General features: G+C 47.9%; 1 protein-coding gene across 4 annotated transcripts in view; it reads left to right on the forward strand.

Moving 5' to 3' along the window:
• LOC149326311 (tRNA (34-2'-O)-methyltransferase regulator WDR6) overlaps positions 1 to 25,409 on the forward strand; it is a 194,460-nt gene that overhangs the window by 37,626 nt on the left and 131,425 nt on the right. For all 4 annotated transcript variants that reach the window (XR_016286457.1, XR_016286458.1, XM_089564005.1 and 1 more), the window contains exons 11-14: positions 8,633 to 8,754; positions 13,702 to 13,890; positions 21,723 to 21,884; positions 25,112 to 25,186. Coding sequence is in view for 2 of the 4 variants with exons in the window: in XM_089564005.1 (XP_089420131.1) it covers positions 8,633 to 8,754; positions 13,702 to 13,890; positions 21,723 to 21,884; positions 25,112 to 25,186 (548 nt within the window). In the remaining 2 variants the exon portion in view is untranslated. The remainder of the gene's footprint in view (positions 1 to 8,632; positions 8,755 to 13,701; positions 13,891 to 21,722; positions 21,885 to 25,111; positions 25,187 to 25,409) is intronic.

Below are 25,409 nucleotides of genomic sequence, written 5' to 3' on the forward strand. Positions count from 1 at the left end.
AGTAGGGGCTGATAAATGTCCCAAGCACTTACACAGCATTCTGTGGTGACTTTCCAAAACAGCGAAGTTACATATGAGGAGCATAAAATTGATCATTTGTGTTGTGTGATAAACGGAGCGATTAGACCTTGTAGCAGCAGCAATAGACAAATGTTGAAAAACTGAACAAACAAACAAAAAACAGTTTTATGGCACTAGGAATCTGTTTTGGGAACCAGTAGGAGTTCGTGCTTTTTCTCAAGATGCCTCGCAGCTTTTGCATGTGGTTTTGATTAAAAAACTATAGACGCCAAATTTTTGCATGTTTTTTCTTTCAAATGGTATGTTAGACATTGGTATACATGGAGCACCCCGTGGTGTTGGCCTATGAGCGCAAAATGATTTATAATTGAATTTCTTCCTGATGTTGTTTCGGTTCATCAACTGAATGATGGCTGTGCTTTAGATGGCGTGAGGCACAGAAAAATGGCAATATAACTGCCGATATGTCATTTGTTGTATAAATCTAAATCTTGAAGCAGGCTGGCTTAAGTGTTGTAGTGAGTTAACACTATGTATCAACGTTTGTATTGCATTTTTTACATGCCTCACGTGACCGAAAGTTCAATTACATGTCAGAGTCACTGTTCGGTTGGTGAAACCGAAACTGAAGCAGCGTGAGAGAAGTAAGTCAGTTACAAATTATTTAGCAGCCCTAGGTGAACATCACACATCCTTTGAAAGAAGAAAACAGTCAACAAAGTTAGGTGTCTATAGCTCTTTAAATGAGAGTAGCCAGTGCCTTGCTGCACTTTAACTGCCGGAACTTGTGCTGCACGCTTGTGGCATCACCGCAGATCTTTGCTGAACTGCTGCAGTGAGTGTAGCCAGTCGAAGAGACGTTACATGCACGCACATCCCGGAGGGCTGCTTTGCGTTACGTCAGTGATGACACCGCCGTTGGCAAGTGAGCCACTTGTGCACACTGCACCAAAAAGGAATCAACGATGGAGCAACACATCCGGAGATGGAGCTCAAATCCGCGATTCTTTCTCCATATGCTCTGACATAGACACAGCCTCGGTACCTGCCGCCACAAGTGCCTCATCGGGGTGATTTTGGGCAAGCACAGCGCATCGTGCTTCAGTATTAGTGCAAAGGCGAAGCCTTCATGATTTATAAATGAAACATGAAGGAGGGTTGTGGGTAGGGGCAAAAGCACAAGGCTAGGCGACAAGTGAGTGAGTGCAACTGAAGCATGAGTGCTGCAAGCTTTTTAAAGCTATTGCTATAATTTTAACGCTAGGGCGTTAATGCCCCTATCTTGGAAAAAATTGTCCAGCGTTGGTGACCGTTTGAAGCCTCACAGCCAGAGCAGCTGGCCACTCCGGCAACCTAGGTGGGCTGGCTGTGTCACGGGACACTGTGGCATCGTCATAACCTGCCCACTGACCTCCATAGCAGATGGCTGTTAAATTAATGATTGGTTGTGAGGGGTTGCTCGGCAAGAGCAACCTGGGTTGCACAAGCCTCACTGGCGAGTGGTGCTTCGCTTAACCGCTGCATCACTGCATCAGGGTCAGTCTGAGGACTCCTGGTGATCTGGGGTTGTGAAGTCGAGAATTGCCAATTCTGCGTATCAGGGCATTAACCCTTTAACGCTGTCGTGTCATACCCTTAAAGCCGAGCCTAAGTGTTCCCTCCAGTTTTTTTTCTTAAGCTGTTTGTGCACGTTGACACTTTGGTGCAAGCATCATGTTTCATTAAACATTATTAATGTAAGTATGGCAGTTAGTGAACATTGTTGAGAGTCCACACTTGATTTACCTTATCTGCTCGCATAATAGGCGCACCCCCAGTTTGGTCACGAAAAATCAGATTTTTTTTATTTCCGCACATAATAGGCACACCCCGACCTTGGCACTGTGATCAATACTGCATTTACACGATTGCAAGCCGACTTCTCCCTGCGCACCCCCCATTCTTTATTTTAACAAAGTTTTTGCTAAACTGACTACTAGTTTTCGCTAGTGCTGCTGCCATCGCAGCTGCTGCGGACCTAGTGGGCCGTACAACAACATCACATGAAACAGCCGCACACAGTTTTCAGGGATGCTCACTTTAAACGTCTGTTTGGAAAGCTTCATCTCCTGCCGGAAACCTTCCCGACTGAGGCCCACAAAAACCTCGGCGATAGGAGTCGCATACGAAAATTTAGGCACGCCCCAGTCGCAACTGCCGCACCTCTCGGCCACGTTGAATTTCCAGCCCGCCGCATGCTTGCCGTGTTCAAGAGCAAACTCCCAGCCATGTAGCTATTAAGGTGCTTGCCCGTCGAGCTGAAATAACAACGCTCGGCGGCAGCACACGAAAGCCACAACTATGATGAACTAACATGCTACCATAGATCCCGGGCCTTTGATAGCCACAAAAAAACTGGAGCTGGTGATGCTGATATAGATAGCAAAAGCTCGTGGCAGAGGAAAAAGTTGATGATGATGATGAACTTGGCCTCAGGCGCCATCCGTGGGCGGCACCTGGAAGCTCCTGTGTGTGTGTGTGGCCTCCATGATCAAGCACCCGTTGCTCGCAGCCGGAGCTGATCGCGGAGGCCACGGCACATGCATTTCAAAGGCTATTCCCGCATGGGTTGGGAAAAGTTTGGGTAGGGCCTTTACACGGATCTTTTTTTAAAATTATTTCCTTTGGGAAAACAGGGTCCGGCCCGTACACGGGTGCGTTTATGCAGTATGTTCAATTTTGTGAGTTGAAAAATTTTCGAAAATTTTACCCCGCGTAGTAGAGCCGAATTTCCTGAAAAAAAAAAAAAAGTGGGCCTATTATGCGAGGAAATATGGTGTTAATAAAAATAGCAACAATCATGTTTTTTTTGCATTAAGTCGGATGAGGTGTCCTGGGTGCATGCATGGGTTCCTCCAATATGCGACCGCCTCAGCGTCAGCGAGCTTTCTGTACCATAGCCACAAGTATTTTTGCTGCTGCTCACTGCGTACGGTAGTCTACCAAGTCAGGGGTAATTAACTTGAATAAGACACCGAACGATCTGCTAAACTTGCTGTTACTCGATTCCTATTCGTAGCTGGCCCCTCAGGAAATGGGCAGCTTAAGAGGTGTCGCTTATTAGGGCAGCATTGTTGACACAGTGACCGCCGACCTCAGCAACATTATTCTGCAGTTGCTTTGTGACACCGAACTCCTCCTTCAGAATTGCGCTTCCTTTATGGCACCTCCGCACGAACTCTTCCGAGCAAGTGCACTCTCGCAGCCGGGGACCTGTTGAGGAGCCAGACAGCACAAATCCATTTTTTATGAGGCGCCTTGTTCACTGGGAAATGCATGGAAAGGCACTCCCATTGTCTTCTCCGAGTGTCCCACAACACGAAACCAGTTATGACAGTCAGTTAAACGACCACAAACTGCAAGTGAAGATTACAGCCGAACCCACGAGACCTGTTGTCGCTGTCTGTCGTGTCACAGGGCTGGGCCATAAAAAAAGCAGCCCATTTGGCAGAGTGAATCAGGAGGATGGGAGGCTGTCTTTGAAATTGTTTTGCAGGAAAACTAATTTGTTCTCGGGTGTCTTTTGGCACACACAGTCTTGACTTCGAGAAGAACTTGCAGTACAAATGTCGGTGACATCTGTGAGCATTAGAAATTGCTGGAGCTGCCATTTATTGGCACACACCGGTTTATTGGTGGTGCATGCCCAGTCAGCTTCCCAGTGATAGTCACAGTAACACATTTCACGATATGCTTAACTGTTAGTGGTTGATTCTACTCGATGAACCAGGCTTTGTTCATAGCATGGGGGATGGCTGGGCCTCCTTGTGGAAGCTTTTGTTGAGTGGGGAGCATTTCCTGCATTCTCCTGCTGTGGGTGTGTTTAGGTGACCCGCTGCGTCTGTCCTTACCGTGAAAGTTTGACAGAATCTGTGGAAGCTACATCAGCCTCTTGTCTGCCAGATAATTGCTTGAACCAGACCAACTTGTACACCTGCTGTCATAAGTCTATGGAATGTAGCTATGGAAAAGAAATTCATTCACATCCAGGGCGTGTTGCTAGGGCTTCAGTGATGCACTGTGTGGTTCGCATAGTCAGGATTAGGTTGTGTACATCTCTTCCAGACTGTGTGCAAAGGCAGGCGTGAAACAAAATTTTTTTGCCAATATACAGTGAAACATCGTTGAGGCATCTTGCGGGATTGCAGAAAAACTATGTGCAAAGCAAAAAAACAGCTTACCGTATTTACTCGCATAATGATCGCACTCGCGTAATGATCGCACCCCTGAATTTTGTTGTCAGAATTCAATTTTTTTATTCCCTGTGTAATGATCACACCCTGAACTTGCTGCTACGATTTGCCGTGTGCCAAGTCTAGCTAATGATGATCACCATCTTGCTATCCATAATCTTGCTCTGTCAGCCGCCATTTTGGTTTTGATGTCCCACACTGTTACAGCGGCAGCCGCCTGTTGGTTGACCTGCAGTCACACAGGCAGTCTAAACGCGGTTATGCTTAATTGCGGATACCAAACTTAACTGCGGTTATCTCGAATCACGGTTCGCTGTTGTCACAACGCTCACCACCGGTCTGTGTTGCGGTGCAACGACCAAAGTTACGCGGTGATCCAGAGCGAAGCGACATTTGCACATATCATACCACGCAGTGTTGAGAGTGCTGTCCAACAGCGCTGACCGGTTGCAGCACTGCCTCCACAGTCGAATACATCGCCGCGCCGCTCGCAAGCTGTACGTGCCAAGGAAACACCGCTATGGCGGATCCCTGGCGCCAGTGTCAGAAAACTGTGCTAAACTTTCTTGTTCTAGTGAATAATAAGCCCTGGGATATGGGAATGTCAAAAATGGACCCTTCTTGAGGATCGCTGAGCTGTACTGAATTGCTGGTAGGAGTAATAACTGCGATACAAGCTAGTTTTACGTTCACAGACGTGTAAGCTGCTGCCATTGCAGCACGGCCGACCCGATCTGCTTGCACGCCAACTTCTCTGCTAAGGCTTTCTGAAATCAACCGTATATATTTCTTTTAATATGAAACAATGAGGTTGTCAGTAAGGCAGCGTTTCGGCTCGCTAATTGTGGAGGAGTTCGTGCTCGAGGGACAAAAGGATGAAGGGATGACAAGGCGTGAACAATAATATGCTATTTATTACATTTGCAATTAATTCAGAGAGCGGGCTGGCTGGCTACACAACATCAACGAGGCGTTCCTCGGAAATAGAAGGCTAATGTAAGAAGGGTTTCCGACTCACCGGCTGGGGCAGGGGTGCGACTTCAGGGGTATCGGCGGCAAACGTTTGTATGCACCGACAATGGCAGCCGGGTTTTCCTGTGCGCGCCGCATTCTTGGGGCAAAGCCAACCTCGAGCATTTGCTGGGGCTGGTGAGGAGAGCCTGCGTTTTCTGCACTAGCTTCGCTGCCTGGAACCAGAAGTCCAGTGGCAAGGCGCGACGGGTCCCCGTGTGCCTGCCGTGGAAGTTGACGTGAGAGTGTGGCTGCAACCGCTCGTGATTCTGGCCGGATCCCGAAGAGACTCTTAACGGCTCTGCGGAGCTCTGTGTCGCCTTCGAGGTGGCGCTCCCATCGCTGCTTCCGCTTACCCCAAGAGGGAAAACTTCCCTCCTTGCCCAGCCAGTACTGGCTTGACGCACAGTGATGTTGGTCGGCCGCGTCGAAACGAAGGGGGGGGGAAGCAGGTTTTCCGCAACACGCATGCAGTTTTTCCAGTGGTAGGGCCCGGGCTGTCATCAGCTTCCTTGTCAGCGTCACTTGCTTTGTATGGCGTTTTGTCAGTGATGGGGGCATCAGTGTCACTATCGGACCATGCTCGGGAAGGCTGAACTGCGCTGTCTGTGTCTCTAAACGTGCAAAAGGGGGCAGTTCCCTCAGTGCCTTCCCGCTGCAAAACTTGAGCAAAGAGCCCTTCACAGGCTTTTTCGCCTGCGGTGGTCAACACTTGGAGCTTCGCCCCAGTGCGAGACGTGTTGGGGGGATGTCACTTGATAACTGCACATGGGAAGCACTCAGTCCTTGACAGCACTAGCTATGTGACAGTGCAATGAGATGGGGCCAAATCACAGTTGTGCAGTGATGCCAGTCTGCTAGCAATATGTTAATGGTGCAGGCATGTGCGAATAGTGTTTTTTTCTTGGTTTGAAGCTGATTCAAATCGAATAGTAATTTTCTTCGAATAATTTTGTGGCAAATATTTCGAATAGTTGCAGCACACAAAAAAGGTTGAATGACGCAACAAGCATCTTAAAAATCATTTATTTTTTAAACGCACAAAGCCATTACATGAAAAAAAAAACTATGGGGGCACTTTGACAGCCTAAAGTGCGCTAGGTGAAAGCCTCGGCTTGACTCTGTTCACACCTTCGTTCAGCCTCCCTGGCTTTGCTGCCCGGCAATGCGTTCAGCCGCCGCTGACGCATGCGTTCGTTGATCTTTCGCCGTTTCGTGCTCGGAGAGTCGCCCTTCCTCTGCTGAGCCGAACCACCTGGCACGGAATCGCTGCGTCGCTTGGGAGCCATCCTCCTCCACTGGCTGCCGCACACCGACTGACGACGGAGCAGCGCTCAACGCTGCCACACCTCGTTGATGAGTCACCCCAGGCGCTGGATGTAACCCCGGACGGACGGACGGGAGAATGAGCCATTAAAGGCTTTCGCCTTAAAATCGGACGTTAAACCGAGTAGATGTGTGAAAGGGGTGTTCATTCTTCAATTTGAGGGTACATGTAAGCTGCACCTTAAGGATATAACACGATATGTTTAGTGGGTTACTGCCCATATATGCAGAATTGGTCATTCTCTGCTTAACACTCTTAGATGGCGGCAAGTCCTCATATAGCACTGCCAGCAGAGTGGTGCAGCTGCTATGCAGTGCGCCTGTGCACAGGCAGGTGGCTGTTTCTATCACAGCGACTGGCAGGGATTGTGCGACCCATGCTGCTCTTCCCGAGCTGCCTCTCGCACAGCTGGTGCAGCGCTTCTTCGAACTTACTCGAGCTTACCCGAGTAACTTGGGTAAGCTCGGGCAGTAACTTGAATGGCACAAGATTGAAAGAACGTATGTATGTATGGTGACAAGATTCTTGGTCGGTGTTAGGGAGCATATGAGTACTTTCGCATTAAAAGAGAGAATGCATTGAACTTTCTCACACTCATTGCAGCTTTTGTTGACGTCCTGCAAAAGTGGCCATCGGAAAATGTGGAGTTGGCTTACATGCAGAGGCAACATATTTGTGGGTTGTGAGACCTATCTATGAGACCCATGAGTGCTAATCTTAACTGTGATTGAGTCGTTGCACGACTATTGCTCTTAATAAGCAGCGACTCCATGAACATCTGCTGAGCGTACACACTGCGCACCCAGCGTCGCGCCACGTCAGACGTTGGAAAGGGGCACCCGTCACAGTGTGCCTCATGCTAGCTTTCTCGTGCTTGCGCCATGGCGCTTGATTCGCGAATTTTGTGCGGAGAAGAGTGGCTGCGGCACTTGGACTCTGCTCATACTCATTCTGCGGAAATCGAGAGAACCGCACATCTCCAAGTGGAGAAATTTAGCATAGCACAATCCATGGCCGCTATGGCGATTTGATTCCATAGGCAGCCACTGCGCGTACTTTGCTGTTCGACCAAATATTGGTAATGATCGAATATTCGCACAGGCTTTCAGTGGCGGCTACGGCTCATGGAGCAAAATGAAAATTTTTAGTGTAGGAGGCCAGCTTAACCGACTGAGCCACCGTGCTGCAGACAAGCCGAGTCACGTGACAGCTGTGCGACAGGCACGTCCGCGTGGCTCAGACTGGGACTGCTTGGACACTGGTGCCTGCAAACGGTGGGAGGGGGGGGAAAGTGGCCTCTCTTCAGGCATGGTAGCAGATACACACTGTGTCAGTATCGATGTGTCACCGCAATTTACGTGCTGGGTGAAGCTTTCTTGCAATGTGTGGCTTAGTTCACGGGTGGCATTGTTCATAGTTCATAGCTCTCATACCTATGAGAGACCCCTTCAGCATCCTATTTTGTGTTAAGTACGCACTAACAGAGATGTTCACAATAAGCCTTTATGTCGTAAACGAGCACCAAATGCATGAGGTTGAATGGAAGCTCAGTTGGGCATTGTGTGCGACTACGTCCTAAGTAAAAATGTTGTCCTTGCACTCCATCTTTCAACACATTTGGTGCCCAAGCACATGAATAAATAAATGGCTTAGTGGCGTCTTGTCTGGTAATAGCATATTGAATGTCAGCATGCACTGAGACACCTCAGACATTGTTGGGCAGCATTTGTGAGGTTCTCCTCTTTGTGCAGGTGCAAATTAAAATGTTCCTCATTGGGCAGTCCATCTTTGGCTCGGAAAAGGTGTGATGTGTTGCCTGCAACAATGTTGTGACCGGTAATTTGTTGGCGCTGATCCCGTTCGTTTGCCAGGAAAAGTCTTCACTTTTCTTGCATTGAATCGATGGGAGGGGAAGTATAGGCAGGGAGCGCGCATTTTCTGGAATGTGCAGTAACTCTTCCGAGGCATGTGCAGTGTGGTGGCATTGCCAACATTCAGATCATCGGTGTTGGCTGTGCTAAAGGGGGTGCAACTGGTGCAGGACCTGGTTCGGCCGTGACGCTGTGCTGTGAATGGCATGTGCATGATGGCCGAGTGCACAGTATACGGTGGGTCTGTGACGACCCTCCTGCCTACCTCAGCAGTGGGCCCAACGGACTCATGGTACGTACTGCACCTGCTATGTTCACTATGACAGAACCTTGTGGGACACCAGAGGTAACCGGAACCGATGATGAGTTAAAGCCGTCAGCCTGCACATGCTGGAACCTGTTAGACAAAAAGCGTTCAATCTATTGTGGTACAGTCGTGGGTAAAAAAGATTAGCACACATGGCGGAACACCAGAGCGCCGGAATGACAACGCGTGGCACTGCGGGTGGCGGAGAGGCTGACAACGAGAGTGCCGGGCCGTTCCCATTCTACAGTATTAGGGGGGGTTCAGCGAACTGCCACGGACCACAAAATTACTGGCTAAAAGCAGCGCTATCATCTGTTGTTCCCGCGAGTTCCTTTTGACAAACCATTGCGGACATAAAAAAAACAGTAATAAAAAGAAGCAATCTTTGCTCATGATAGCCGAGCCAAAATAAATGCCGCAAGCACAGTCATGTAGGGTCGGCCCTTCAACGCTCGGGCGGTGCATGCTTGATAAAGCTTAGTTCCTGCCGCCCCCCCCCTACGCTGCAAACATGGAAACGGCCCGTTAGGCAGGTCTGCTACTGCAGCGCCGTGTGGTGAGATATACGAATTCTGATCGCCAATGATCTGTGCTAATATTTTTTGCTCGCGACTGTACATTTCAGTCAATGTTAAGTTTACGTAATTTGTAAAGGAGCAAGCTGTGAGACACTTTATCAAACGCTTTGTAAAATTCTTTATAGATACAGTCAACTTCACTGCCGTGATCAAGTATGAAGTTAATATTGCTCGTAAGACTTATTAATTGTGTTTCGCAAGAGAAGTGTTTTCTAAAACCATGTTGTGCACAGTTGAAGAACGAAGATGACTCAAGAAAGTTCGCTAGGTGAGACAGGATGATGTGCTCCATTGTCTTGCAAGGAATGATGGTTAATGATATGGGCTGATAGTTGATGGATAGGTGCTTGTCATCTGATTTGTTCAGTGGAACCACCTTACCCAATTTCCAGTCTATAGAAGAATATCCTCTAGTGTGTTTCAGAATTTTACTATTGATATCATCGGCACCACACGAAGAGGATTGTTTGAAATGTTCTGTGATACTTATAATGCCTTCAAAGTCAAAACAAATGGGATCCATTGGAAATATGATATGATCTTCATAATCCGGCGGTGATGGGCTAGAAGTGAAGCAAAAGGCATTGGCAGAAGTTTCATTATGCACGTTAGCACTGCCAGTGTTAGGGATGGGATTTAGTTGAGAGTCCAGAAGTGGTATTGATCCAACATGGGATCATAATGAAGGGTTTAGTGCATGGTTAAATGTCTCCAACTTTAGCCGATGAACACATCAAAATGCTACGCTGGTTACTGCTATGCATGGCACCACTGCGTTCACCTTTTGGAAGTGCAGTTGGTTTGATTTCACTCGCATTACTTGCGCTGCAGAGGGTACTTTCACTTGTTCATTTTTTGAGCTTATAAATTGTGCATTTCGATGGGAATAGCTTTGCCATTTTGCCAACGGGGCGCTGCTATTTGTACAGAGACAACGCAATGGCACGGCGCTGCTAACTGCCCCAGTCCCGATCAAATGATGCCGTTCTGAGTTGTGATGCGCTTAGGTGCACATTATGTAGCACTGTACTGTTGTCGTCTTTAATATAGTGGTCCAAATTATTCACAACGTTGTCCAGCAAAATCCTGCACTTCGCTAGCAACCACAGCACCTCATCCTCCCACCAAATCCCACACTTCGCAAACCACCACACCACGACATCGCGTGGAGCAGCTGAAAAAGTATTCCTCGCTGCAGCCGCCACACCTGCATCACCCGTCCTGAAACACTGAACTTGCGGCCCGGCACACAGTCCGTTTCCTCGGCGCCAAGAATGACAGCCGTCTTGAATGTAGCCGTGAACGAGCGCCGAGCATCAAATGCGTCAAACAGGGCCAAAAGGAAAGTACATGTGAGCGGCATCGACTCTTCCATCAGCTACACACACTCCCTGCAAGCACTGCCGTTCCGAGTGGCAGTGCCACTGTGATTGGAACAACGGCCCTTCCATCAACTATCAACCGTTTCTTGAAAGTAAAAATAAAAATAAAAATCTTCCTAAAAAGTGCACAGAACAGCCAAATGATACTGGGCAGAGCCAGAGCAAACATAAAATTGCAACCATGCTGTAGCATCCGATGTCTCGTTTGTCTCGCCTTTATTTATGGTGTCATGCTTTGGTTTCAGTTGTGAGTTCACCCCGCACTTCAGATTTTGAAATTAAAAAAAAAAATACATCGACTTACAGTCGTGTAAATATGGTACCCATCGCCGTCTTCGGCAGTGTACATGCAGAAAGTCGAAAAGCGAGTGTCTTGTACTGAGTTAAAAATTTATTCACAAATGCTTCCAAGAGCACAAAATGAAGCGTCAACATAGCAGCTTCTGGTGGCTCAAATTTTTGCCTCAACTGGCTGGGCATTTTGCATGTACAGTTGCGGAGCTGCGATTTAAGTCGAGGCAGCCTGGGTTTTCACAATGGTTTTACAGTTTGGCAGGCTTTGTGGCAACTGTGATGTGTACACTGTACAACATCTAGAAAAAAAAAAATGGAAAGGTGTCATTCCAGCCAGTGCCTTCTTTTAGCATTTCAGGCACATTGACACTAGTGAGCGATCTGTGTTGACGCTGAGGCTCACTGTAATTTGCTGCTTCAGTAGTAGCATTGCCAATGTCATGGTAATTCGGGCACTAGTTATCCCAACTGCTCGCTGCTGTGCAGGCATCTGATGTGGTATGGGAACGCTTCATTGATGGCTGACAGCGTGTAGTTTGGGCTCGGTTAATTATTGTGGGAGCCCTTCAGATATCCTAAGAACAGTGTCAAGCTTGGGCAGTTCACGTCGTAGCGACGCAGCGTCCCCATTCACCATAACTTGGCGTGCCAAACAGTGTCTGTGGAACCGAAATTTCTCTCTCAAACAAACACATTTGGTGAATACAAAGAGAAACCACCAACTCTCTCGTGTCCCAGTTTTGGTTTCTTCAGCTGATTGGTGGCTATGGCATCCAAGTTTAGATCAGGTCATGTGAGGCATTAAAAAAGATACTACAACCACCAAGCTACAGCTTAACATGGACAGTTGTGCGAAAAGCTCTCCCACTGCCGCAGTCAATGTAGCGGCCGCTTGTCGTTGTCTGTGCTTGCACGGCTGCGCAGCTCGCCGGGTGCGCGCCTCGTGGTTGAGGGACAGGTCACATGACTGCCACACTCCTCGCATCACCTTCACCATCTTTGGTTGTGGTGCACGCTCGTCCATCGCAGTTCAGCTCCCTGTGAGAGCTTTTCACCCTAACAACTGCAATAGAATCACTGCTTTGTTGCTGCATTTATGCTGGCCTGCCCCAAGAAGTTGCCAAATTATCACTTTTCTGTGCCTCGTGTGATGAAATAAACTAGTATATACCTTAAACAGGGTCCCTGCGGGTCCTTGAAAACCTTGAAAATCCTTGAATTTGTAAGGACTGTTTTCAAGGGCCTTGAGAGTCGGGGAATTTTCATGGGGTCCTTGAAAACCCTTGAATTCAGGTGGGGTGAGGGAGGTGGCCGTGAAAAAACGCTAGTATCCTTTAAGTTTTCTTTTTTCACACATTGATTTTTCACAAGTGATCGAGCGCTGCTTGGCTCGCTATACATACGTAAAGTTCGCACCAGAAAAGTCGAAACAGCTTTGTTATTAGAATGATTTCGAGCAAAGACTGAGCATGCTGGCTCAGGTGCCAATCTTTTCGCAATGATGCCGCGTGCAGGCACGTCTGGCGACAGACTACACTGCTGCTTGGCCGCCGTAGTCGTTGCTAGGCCTATCCTGTTTCACACCAAAACCGCAGCCGACAGCGCATATAATGCGGCCAGATCTGAATGAAAGGTCTGCTTTTGGTACAGCTAGATGTCAAATCCATCAGCTTATGATAAAATAAAGATGGGGTCAAGTTCCACGACGCTTTCAACGGATGCTTTCAACAGGACAGATGTGAGGTGCAGCTGTGGGTAGAAACGGCAGAAATTTGTTGGTATCACAGTTACCGCTCTTACTAGCGACTTTTTATTGGTAAACAGCGCTCAAGAGAGGTTTATTTTTACGTTAAAAGTCTCTTGTGCAATAAATGCTAGATGGGCGAGATGTAAGAAAAGTTTCTTTAATAAAATGCTGTGTTGCTAAGTCCTTGAAAGAAATAGTCGGGGGTCCTTGGAAGTCCTTAAAAATCCTTGAATTTCATGGCTGAAAACCAGCATGAACCCTGCTTAAAGGACAACTCAAGGGGTTTTTCAGGCATTTTTAGTTGATGGTCATATATCATTCCTTACAGTCCCCATTCTCCGTAACAACAAATCGTTTTAAAAATACTGAGTGAAGCCATTTTAGAAAGAGGAAAACAGCAAACTGAAACCAAAACTCGGCCCTGGACCAGAGATGATGCTTCGCCTGGCACAGTGATGATGCCACAGACATTACTACAAAAACACTCGTATGCTTGTGAATGAGTGAAGTAGCGACTGAAAACTATGAGCCCTTTCATAAAATGCCTGAGCCGACCTAATACATGCCTCAAAATCTTGTCATTGAAGGAGAGTGGGTATTGTCATGAGTGGAATGCCTGTGACGTCAAAAATGCAGTGTTGCCCGTAGAAATCCTGTGAACTGAGGCCATGAAAACTGTATGCTCCTGAATGAAATGTTGTATGGCTGCCAAACTTGATGGAAGTAATCAGGAACAAGATGAAAACCTACAGCATAAGTTTGATTAGAACCTTGAAGAACCCCCGAAGCTGGCCTTGATGTCGTAACCACTGACTGGCTGCTGAAACATTTCATTATAAATTACTTACTTGTGTAGGTGCATTACATGTGGTGCATTTACTGTTTACTGATGTCTTGCGCATAATTATAAAGAAGGAACGTACAACCGCAGGTTTTGTCACGAGTTCCAGATGAGGTTTCTGTGGACGACGCCGAGAGCTTTGACCTGTACGCTCAGTGCGCCCTGCCTCGCGGCAGACAGCGCTGGGCCACTGCGGCCCTCTTCTGTGCCAGCCTGGACACGCTCTACGTTGGGGACCGCTGTGGGTCTGTGCACGGCTTCTACGTCGACGAAGACGAGGTGGGTACACAAAGATTGGGCAAAGGCAGCTCTCAGAAGGGGGGGGGGGGGGGGGGGCAGTCATGGACCACACTGAGTAATTAAAGGGACACTGAGGAGAAATTGAAGTTGGCTTGTATCGACAGAATACCAGCTCCTGATTACAAAAACACCACTCTTACTGACAACAAAGCTCTTGCAACGTAGAAAAGAGCAAGAACCAAAATACAGGTATCGCCGCCACAGGCCAAACTCGCAAGTACAAGCGTGCTGACGTCATAGGACAAAACAGTGTTTAGAACCAATGGTTCTAGCAACACTAGGACACGAAAAGCCACGAATCACTGAGGCGCAGCCAATGCATGCGCAAGTCTCCTTGACGTCGCCAGATGGCGCCACGTACCCGGGAGCTACGCGTGCGCCTGCTCACCAGTGGTAGGCGGGATCCTGGTATTCCGCTAACGGTAACAGGGTTAACAAGGTACACGGTATGCTAAAGGTGTCTATTTGCGAGAACTTCGTTGACGACTTTGAGAACGGGATCCATCGGAACGCTGGCAAAACGCCGGTGCAAACATAAACGAAGCGACGATAGCGACGGCCGCAATAGCCGATAGATGCCTTCAACGTGCGGCCAGCGGTAGCTTCCTTTTCGGCTGCTGCCAGGCCGCACTGCTGGCCACCAGAAATTACGGAGTCTGCGTTACGTCATGTGCATGTCATGTTTCACGTCACTTAGTCCTGTGTCGTCATAAGAGAGTCCCAAGTTTGAATCTGAGCGGCGGGAAAAACTTTTTCAACTTCGAATTCAAATTTCTTAGAAATAAATGCATCTTTCGCTGCTGGCCAAGTGGCAACAAAGCCGTGACATGCCGAACTATCGGATTTTGCTTTAAAAAAAATATCAGTAGAGCTCTCCTCACTGTCCCTTTAAAGTGTAGGCATGTACGTATAGTTTTCAAGTGAGGCGAACATTTTCGAATCGAAGTGAATAGTTTGCGACTCGAAATGTGGTAGTCAAAAAAAAAAAAAACAGGGGCAGTTCATTAGAGCTCAATAGCATACACCGAAAGATGTAGTTAAGGCAACTGAAGTAAGAAATGAAGCAAAATAAAAAAAAAATGCTTTAAAACTTGAGTTCCGCATTGTTCAAACAGCAGCTAGCTAAAGTGCACTAAGGATCATAGTCCCAATCCTTTACCATGCAATTCTTTATATGCTGCTGATTTTAAATATAAACACTGCTGACAGATTTTTCAGCTGCCACAATTTCTTAGACCTCATTCGCATGGTATACGGTCACGTGACCACGCTCATGATCAAGCCGTTCGTACCGTTGCCAGCCTGATCCGCCCGTTGTGCAGAAGTTGAAAGATGAGGCACCGCGCACATGTGGCGAGTGGCAGACAGTGCCAACGATTTCTGTGACGGGTCCTTGCGGAGACCAACGTTGCTCGTTGCACTGCTCCAGACAGAAGCGCGTCGTCAGCATGGGCCGGCACGAGGAGATGTGCGCACGCCCTCTTGCATGGCCAGATGCAGTGCTGCGTAAAGGCATGGGTTGCACCTGTCCTTGCTGAGCAGGTGTAAATGGAACCCTCTCTGAAGCGAATACTTTCGTCTTAATATGCGAAAGGATAGCAGGGAAGTGCAAGGGAGGCCTAACCCTGTGTGAAGGCCAGGCGTGCAAGAAAATGGCGATGCTCTTTGAAGCAAAGACGGATCAAAACGCTTCGCAGTGCCAGCTTTCTCATTGCGGTACCTAAAATAGCTTGTGTGTCACCTGCCAACTAATTTCAACTGTCGAAGGGTGTAAACAATGAGGTATTGTTAGCAACACTGCAACTATGAAAGCCAATGCTGACGAAGTGCTCACCTCAATTCTGTTGGCAGTTCTGCATTCTTATCTTTTTTGTCGTTTTTGTCTTTCGGGCCTTCAGTGTGGTGGGCGCAGTGCAGTTCCCATCGTAACATGTTCACTTTCGCATCTGGGCTGTCTGGGGCCTTGTTCCATCACATGCGCTCGTCGGCGCATACGCCCATGATGTGCCGAACCGTGCAGCCTTCGAAGGCCAAGTTTGTGGATGCGGCTGCCGGGCCATGGGCACAGTGCATCCAGAGTGGTGCGATAGTGCAGAAGTATCACAACGCACATAAGATCATTGACGGCTTCATCCAGCTGCTTATTTTCCTGAATTCTCCAACTTGGAAATACTTCAAAACTGTTTGAGGTTTCTGAATATTGCTATTTGCTTCGAAGCCAAACTTTGGAATATTCACACATCCCGATTAAAGCGAATTTTTATCATTTTCCTGACATATTCTTTTGACTCAGTCTTCGGGTAATTCGTTGAGATGTTGTGGTTTTGTCGAGATCAGATGTATAAAGGCTGACTTGCATTCATTTGCTGGTAATTATTTGGAAACTAAGTATCTAGTTCGCAAATGAGATATGGACTGAGTAGCAGGTGTATTCTATTCATATTCAGAATTTCAAGTATTTACAGACCCTGCCAATAAAGCACAGATTTTCTGTGCGAGAAATCTGCCAGCTGTAAGCCCTTTCACCACAAGGCCTATTGGAAGTTTCAGATGGCCCGTTGTTGCATTGTATGCTCGCAGCAGTACAATGAGCATTAGGAAACGAGCACCAGTCCCTGCATCCAGTGAAAGTGAAGGTCTTGCTCAAGAAAAACAGCAGCAGACAGTAAGGCATTGTTACAATGTTGACTCAAGTGCAGCGCCCCCACGTGGTGCTGATAGTTTGTGTTACCTATGTCATGCCTGGCAACTGAGGCAGTGGCGCGCAGGAAATAGACATCAGTTCGTTTTGGGTTGGCGACTCTGCATGTTTCGTGGTGTTTCGCGGTGATGTATCTACTGGTGACGAGGATGAAAGAAATTTGCATGTGAGTCTGTCACCACTTGACCATCTGTACGCATGCCTAACTTCGATAATCTTGAGCCATTCGAGGGAAGAGGAGACGACTGGCAGTGCTATATGGACAGGCTCAAAGCATTTTTCTTGGTTAACAATATTGCCGAAGCCCAAGAGGAAGTCCGTATTTGTCAGCTGCTGTAGGGGGAAAACGTATGCGCTGCTCCGCAGTTTGGTCAAGCCCGGCACGCCCAATGACAAGACGATGCAAGAGATTCTTTGGGTTCTTGAAAACCACTACTGCCTGAAGCCATCTGCTGTTGTGCAGCACTTCCGCTTCAACTCACGCACTCGCGGGGAAGGTGAGTCCGTCAGTAACTTCATTGCAGTGCTGAAAAGCCTTTTGGAGCATTGCAACTTCAGTGCTAAACTTGAAAACATGCTCCGTGACCGTGTTGTTTGTGGCATAAACAACGCGTACATCCAGACAAGACTGTTGGAAGAAGCAGACCTCACATTCGAGAATGCCGTGCAGACCGCCCTAGCCATGGAAGCAGCAAAAAAGGCTGCAGGGGAGATAACGCGAGCTAACACTAGCAGCGCTTTCTCGACTCAGTGTGTCTCATCAGGCATGGGGGGTGTCGCTTGCTACCGCTGTGGGGATGGACACCTTGCATCCGAATGCAAGCACAGGAAGACTGTCTGCACTGTCACAAACAAGGTCACTTGGCGAAAGTTTGCAGTATGAGATGCTTGGCTGTCCTTTGACAGTTAAGCCCGAAGCAACAGCCCTCCCATTCATGCCATGAAGTTCACTGTCGTTGAGCAACTGCCACCCCGTGAATACTGTCCGCAGTGAAGACACCGCTACAGCTTCGTCTTCCAAAGTTTTCGACATGTGGCAAGTCTGCCTCCTCCTTTCTCCGTTTGCGGCAAGCTGCTCCGCATGGAAGTGGACACAGGAGCAAGTGTCTCTTTCATTGCCAAGTCACTTTTCCTATGTTTTTGCCTTCGGTTCCTGTGCAGCTGTCGCAGGTGTTTCTGCAAAGCTGTTCCGAGGAACTGAAAAATGTTCAAGGCAAAGCTGAAGTCACTGTTCAGTTTCATGGCAATGAGGCTGACCTTCCTTTATTTCTGACCAAAGGTGGATCACCGACTCTTCTAGGACACCACCAAATGCGTGAACTGGGCATCGGCATCTCCGACGTTGAAGTGAACATCCATGCACTTTCTGACATCAGACACCTAGTCCAGGACTATGCTGAAGTGTTTGAAGAAAGCTTGGCTTTGTTCAAGGTGCTAAAGCTTCACGTTATGTTCCTTCAGATGTGCCACCACGGTTTTTCAAGCCTCGCCCTCTGCCTTGACAGATGGAGTCACACAAGCAATTCCAAGACTAGTAAGAGATTCCATCCTTGTCCCAGTGAAGACAGCCAAGTGGGCTGCACCCATTGTTGCAGTGACCAAAAAGGATGGGCGCATCGGAATCTGTGGAGGCCTTGGTGTCCCCATCAGCCCAGTAGCCACAGTGGAGCAGTACCCCATTCCAAGGATTGAGCATCTGTGGACCAAGCTTGCTGGAGGTGAGAAGTTCACAAAGTTGGACTTACGCAACGCGCACCAGCAAGTTGCCCTCGATGAGGCCTCTAGAGAGTATGTCCCGATTTCGACATATATGGGGTTATTTCAGTGCACCCACTTGCCTTTCAGTGTCTCATCTGCTCCTGCAATATTTCAGCCTGAGGTAGAGAACTAGTTCAGGCGACTGCCACATGTAGCAGTCTACTTTGACGACATTCTTGCTACCAGTGCTAATGATGCGGAGCACCTACACAACTGCCGTGCTGTGCTTGGCAAACTTAAAGAATCTGGCCTGTAGTTGAAACTCAAATAGTGCCACTTCTTTGGGTCACAAGTTGAGCACCCAGGTTACATTATCAGCAAAAAAGGCCTTTCCCCGAACGTTGCCAAGATAGCTGCCATTCTGCTTGCTCCTGTGCCACAAGATGTCAAGGAACTTCAAAGTTTCTTGAGCCTTGATAACTTTTAAAGGCGTTTCTTGCACATTCTTTCTGCACTGCTTCGTCTACTGCACTTGTTTCTTTGAGAAGTGGGAGTGGGGACAGGAACAGCAACATGTATTCACTGCATGCAAGCTTGTTCTTGGCGCATGATAGCCTTAGCTGCTTATGCGCCATTAAATCCAACACAATCCAATCACTGCATGCAAGCTCCTGGTAACTTCAGCTCCAGTTCTTGCACATTTCCGCCCTGATAGGCCTGTGTGCATCGACGCATCACCATAGGTGCAGTTCTGGCTCACAAAGATGCTGATGGCCAAGAACATCCCATTGCTTTTGCCTCGAGGAGCTTGTCTAAAGCAGAATAAAACTACAGTCAGCTTGGCAAGGAGGCACTGGCTATATTGTTTGGTGTGGATCGGTTCCACCAGTGCATGTGGGGCTTATCGTTTGAGGAACACACTGACCACAAGCCACTTCTTGGACTGTGGGGTGCCAACAAGCCTGTTCCAGTGCAAGCTTTGTCTCGAGTGGTCAGGTCAAGCTTTCCGCCGACAAGTACAAACTTGTGCACAAGCCTGGCAAAGAGCTCGGTCATGCTGATGCTCTTAGTAGACTGCCACTGCCCTACAACAGCACTACACTGCCTTGCCCTGCCGAGATCTTGCTTGAGGGGGCATGTCCACGACTCCTGTCACCTGCTGAATGTGGCACGAGCCCCTAGCAACGATCCAGTTCTGGGTCATGTTGTTCTTTCTGTTTGAAGAGGAGAAAGCCTCCCAGTGGGACCAGAGTGGAACCCCTTCAATACCCGAAGCACTGGGCTCAGTCTCCATGGGGGTTGCCTACTGTGGGGATCAGGAGTCGTGGTTCCACGATCACTGGAGTCCCATGTACTTGGCTTGTTACATGCCAGCCACAGTGGTATCGAGAAGTGCAAGATGGTTTCTTGGAGCCATGTTTGGTGGCCAGGCATAGACAATTGCATTGTTATCAATGTGAAGAGCTGTGCTACATGCCAGCCTGAACATCGAGCTGCGCAGCCTATCCAGCAGATACCCTGGCCCTTTCCGCAGTGACCCTGGTCAAGGCTTCACATTGATTGCAGGGGACCATTTCTAGGAGATGCGTTCCTGGTTATTGTTGGTGCCTTCTCAAGATGGATTGAAGTCATCCCTGTGTCTTCCACATCTGCAGAAGCTGCCATTTCTGTCCTGAGAAGTGCATTCACTCAGCATGGCCTCCTCGACATAATCGTTCCTGACAACGGTCCTGCTTTTACCAGTGCCCAGTACCTCGAGCTTGTAGCTCAAAATGGAATACGCCGCATGCTGGTACCGCCCTATCACCCTGCTTCAAACGGTGCAGCAGAGCGAGTGGTACAGTCCGTAAAGAACAAACTCAAGAAGTCCGGTTGTGGGGACTTCCGAACACAGCTCTCCAGGCTTTTATTCCACTACAGGGCCACACCAGATGAAGTAACTGGTCGGCCACCATGCGAGCTCTGAACGGGGAGAACCTTCAGGGCTCCTTTGGATGCCCTGCGGCCAAACCTGCAGGCATCGATGCTTCTAAAGCAGTTGAAGCAGAAGTTGTATGCCGACAGAGGGTCCTGGCAGGCTCCATCACTGCAACCTGGAGACGAGGTATACGCTGGGAACTTCTGCAGAGGCGCACCATGGGCACCTGTTGTGGACGTCACTCCCTCGTCAGCCAATGTTCGTTTTGAAGATGGTACCACAGGGAGCTGACGTGGTGACCATCTGCGCCTTGTGCATACAAGGGCACCTTTGGCTCCTACTGAAAGGGACCCACCTCATCTCGCTAGTACTGCAGCTCCATCACAACTGGAGCAGTAGCTCCTCCATGTGCCAGCTGTTCCACGCGTGCCTCAAGAGGAACAGCCACCTGCCACGGACAGTGACTGCAGCCAACAGTGGTGTGCGTGTGAGCAGTGACTCTGTCATGACTGTGCCTAGCGCACCAATGTTGCGACATAGCACAAGGACTAGGAAGCCAGTAGTGCGGTACTCCCCATAAAAGTATCTCAAGAGGGGAGGTGTGTTACAATGTTGGCTCAAGTGCAGCGCCCCCACGTGTTGCTGATACTTTGTGTGAGCTGCACCATGCCTGGTGACTGAGGCAGTGGTGCGGCAGGAAATAAACATCAGTTCGTTCTGGGTTCGCGACTTGGCATGTTCCTTGGTGTTTCACAAGCATCACAGCCTAGGCTTTGCCTGGCCATACCCACACGTATCAGGCGTGAGTTCCGAATAACCAGGAATGAAAGTGAAAGTGCAGCTGTGGGCAGTGGTTGTCCCAAGTGCATGGGTGGCGCAAGCATGCAAGCCATCTCAGCTGCTCTTTGTTTCATTCCGTGATTTGGCATGAGTTGTGTGGTGGCATTGAAACTATTCTTGGAAGAAAAGGTGCACGCTGGTACTATCCAAGATGAAAATACTACCGTATTTTCTGGTGTATAATATGCACCCTTCTATAAGACGCACCCGCCATATATGCAAGCTGTCATTGAAAAAGTTGGTATATAAGACGCACCCTTGTATAGGACGCACAAGCAAGATTTTTGAAAAAAAAAAAAAAAGCCGCGTCTTATACAAAGGAAAATACGGTAACAAGCTGAAAGGGTTTGTAACAAAATTTCTCACTGGGACCACTTTTGACCTCAGTTGGTTCCAATTGCTTTAGTAACAATTGGACTCAATCAAATTGTGTTTTCACGGGGGATTGATGGGGTTGACAATGTCTGAATGGACCCGCTTCTCTCGTGTGTGCATTGCAGTGGTGCTGGGGTGATGCAGTTCTTTCCACGCACAAAGAGATTTGGACAGCCACACCCTCGAGATGGAACAGGTTGCTGAGCTGGCTAGCCCCCCATTGATCATTTTGCTTTGATGGCGGTTTGGCTGACGCCATCTTTGGGCTGTGCTACGCAGGAGATCATAGAGCCTTTCCGGACATATGCGGGCATCCATGGCAACAATGGGGTCACGGACATTCAGCAGCAAAATGAAACGCTGGTCACTGCGGGACGGGATGGCCGAGTTCTGCTCTACTCCCTGCGAGATCGAGATTTACGCTTCCTGCGTGTCTTCTGGGTGAGTGCAAAATGCTGCATCTTTCTTTTCCGGTTTTTCACCTTTTCATTGAGGATGTGCATGGTAAGAAGTGCGTAAAGCACATCAAAGCTGGGCTTATTCCTGGCCTCATTTATACATCCATTTCATTTCCTCCTTCACCTTTATGGAGTGCAGGTCCTATTTGAATTCATTTGTGCCACTGTTTCTTGTTGTTTTTGCTTCAGTGTGTCTGCATATTTCTTCAGCTGTGCTTCTTTCAGTTCAGTTTATTTTTCTTTGAAATGAAAGTGAAAGAGTCAGCAAAGGGCCTGAAGTCTGACAAGGCCTCGTCTCCCTTCTCAAGTTGACAGCTGGCGAGACTTTGAAATACAGTCACGGGGAATCCTCCTGCTAACAGTGCAGCATAAAGCACAAAATATAAGGCACACGTGAACACACAATACATGCTTTTGCGGTGAACAAATGCATGATAAAATGCATGACAACGAATTGGTGAGGAAATGGATCAGCGTCTAACTGGATGTGAAACTGATGACATTATGACAGAAACCTGGAAAAAAAATATATGCAGACTGATAGCAAGTGCGTATGAGTGTGCTTATACAGTCGACGACTGAAAATTCATACTCCTGATTTTTTGGACAGGTATCATTACAGTGGAGACCACTTACAACGTACCGTATTTATTCACATAATAGGCGCAACCCGAACTTGGCACTGTGATTAGTACCGTATTTACACGATTGCAAGCCGACATCTCCCTCCTCCCCCCAATCTTTATTTTAACGAAGTTCTTGCTGAACTGACTACTAGTCCTCGCTAGTGCTGTGCCATCGCAGCTGCTGCAGACCCACCGCACGTACAACAACATCTCATGGAACAGCCGCCCACAGTTTTCAGGGATGCTCACTTTAAACGTCTGTTTGGAAAGCTTCATCTCCAGCCGGAAACCTTCCCAACTTAGGCCCACAAAAACCTCGGCGTTACGAGTCACATACGAAAATTGAGGCACGCCACAGTCGCAACTGCCGCACTTCTTGGCCACGTCGAATTTCCGGCCCGCCGCATGCTTGCCGTGTTCAAGAGCAAACTCCCAGCCGTGTATCTATTAAGGTGCTTGCCCGTCGAGTTGAAATAACAACTCTCGGCGGCAGCACACAAAAGACACAACTACGATGAACTAACATTCTACCACAGATCTCGGGCCTTTGACAGCCACAAAAAAACTGGAGCTGGTGATGCTGATGCTGATATGGATAGCGAAAGCTCGCAGCGGAGGAACAAGTTGATGATGATGATGAGCTTGGCCTCGGGTGCCATCCGTGGGCGGCACCTGGAAGCGCCTGTGCACATGTGTGGCCTCTGCAGTCAAGCGCACCGTTGCTCGCAGCCGGAGCTGATCGCGGAGGCCACGGCACATACATTTGAAAGGCTATTCCTGCATGGGTCGCGAAAAGTTTGGGTGCAGCCCTTACATGGATCTTTTTTAAAATATTTTCTTTGGGAAAACAGGGTCCGGCCTGTACACGGGTGCGTTTATGCAGTATGTTCAATTTTGTGAGTTGAAAAATTGTCGAAAATTTTACCCCGCGTAATAGGTGCACCCCGAACATTGAGCCAGATTTTCTGAAAAAAAAAGTGCGCCTATTATGCGAGGAAACACAGTAATCGCTTATAGTGCAGGACCGAATATAATGCATTTTTTTCTCTGCCATCTGTCTGCCTCTCATAAAACTCAGTGTAAAGTCATACCGCTTATTATGCGGCGGCGCGAAGCGAAATACTGGCGGATAAGTGCATGCGCACTTCCATGGAGGCGGTCGTGATAATTTCTGTGGTTGCGCTATGTGTGGTGTGCAAAAACTAATACAACTGTGTGGCGGACTTAGTGCGTTGCTTTTTGTTCAGCATTTAAATAATTGTTTTTGAAAGGGAAGGTACCCATGTAGCGTGTATTTTGACCTGAAAAGGATAATGTTTTAGTTATAGTGCGGTACCGCTTGTAGTATGGGTTTCCATGGCCCCCGCGACCTACGTTATAAGCGGTCTACACTGTATTCAGACTTTGTTGGAGCGCCGCAACATGCCCATAGAGTCAGTGTATAAGAGTACCTGAAATTTTTGGATGCATTGCAATTGACTGCTCAATTTTTCGGACCTCATTCATACTTGTCACGAATACCCAAGCCACCAAACAATGTACAGAGTGGGAAACTTGTTGCTGCTGTTCCAAGTGGCAGTGCTGCCACAATGGGAACAGTGGCCCTTCCATAAACTATTGACACCCTCATGAGTGCCATGTGTGCAGTTAAAAGTAAATAAAAAAAAAGAAAATTTTTCGTAGAAGCATCTGTGATATCTTGTTTGTCTCGCCTTTATTGATGGTGCCATGCTGTGGTTTCGATTGTAAGTCAATCAACCTGAAGTTTGGGCTTTCAAATTAAAAAAAAAATGGATTGACTTACAATAGCATAAATACGGTAATACAGTGGGTTCCAACATAGAAACCATGTGCTTTCCTCTTACGATTGATCGAAGCCATCTTGTTCTCATCACAAGTTATATGGGGGATAGGCCACGTGTGGAATTTGGCACCACGTACGTGCCTGAAATTAACATTTTGTCCGAAACCCGTCTGGTTAGTGATGGACATGAAGGTGAAGCACCGAAGAAAAGTTCTTGACGGGACACGCCCATCAGCGTCCAAATGTGACTGGTTTCCGTGATTAACAATGAAGAAGAAAGCACTTTAAACTCTATCTTCAGATAATTTGCCGAGATATTGTGGTTTCGCCATAGTTGGATTGATGAAAGTCAGTACAGTATTCAACTGCTGCTGAATATTGGGAAATTTTTGAATATTCAAAAGTTCTAGAATATTAATTTCTCAAATTAAATATTAACCTGATAACAAACTTATTCGATGCATTTTCGAAATGTCGAATATTTGCACACCGCTACTTTTAACCCTTTCACCGACTCGTGCACAAATGTAATGATGCACTGCACTGATATGCCAGTGCTTGTGGTTTCATGGACCACAGTGTGCCTTGGAAACATCCGAAAAATTTACCTCCAGCAGTATACAGTACTATTATAAAAGGGCTGTAAAGTTGCATGTTTACCACTGGATGGCTTTGGACAGGTGCAGCCAGGTATAGGAAAGCTTTGTGTCGTGCTGTTTTGCTGCTTGAGTGTCGGATGTTATAAGGCTCACCTGTGCATTTGGGCTGTGCATAGCGCAGAGCTCGACGACGCTCGAGTGGATCGGCCACATGATTCTCCAGAACAATGGGCTGCTGCTGTGTGGATACCATATGGTGAGTGCTCTTTGTGGTGCGCATTTTTGTCCTATTCCTGTGGTCATTTGTGTTTTAGCTATGTTTTAATGAAACAGCGTCAAGATCCATTCTGCAGTGCTTTCACCTTCAACGAATCACTATTAACCTGCGTGAAATGTTTAGAACATTTCATCATAGGTAATGCACTCGCTAGCCGAGTGAGCTACTAGTCTCACTTGCAACTTTGCCTTTCAGTCAGATG

The sequence above is a fragment of the Amblyomma mixtum genome, chromosome 10 (genome assembly GCF_055824585.1).
Source record: "Amblyomma mixtum isolate Tamu chromosome 10, ASM5582458v1, whole genome shotgun sequence".
NCBI lineage: Eukaryota > Metazoa > Arthropoda > Arachnida > Ixodida > Ixodidae > Amblyomma > Amblyomma mixtum.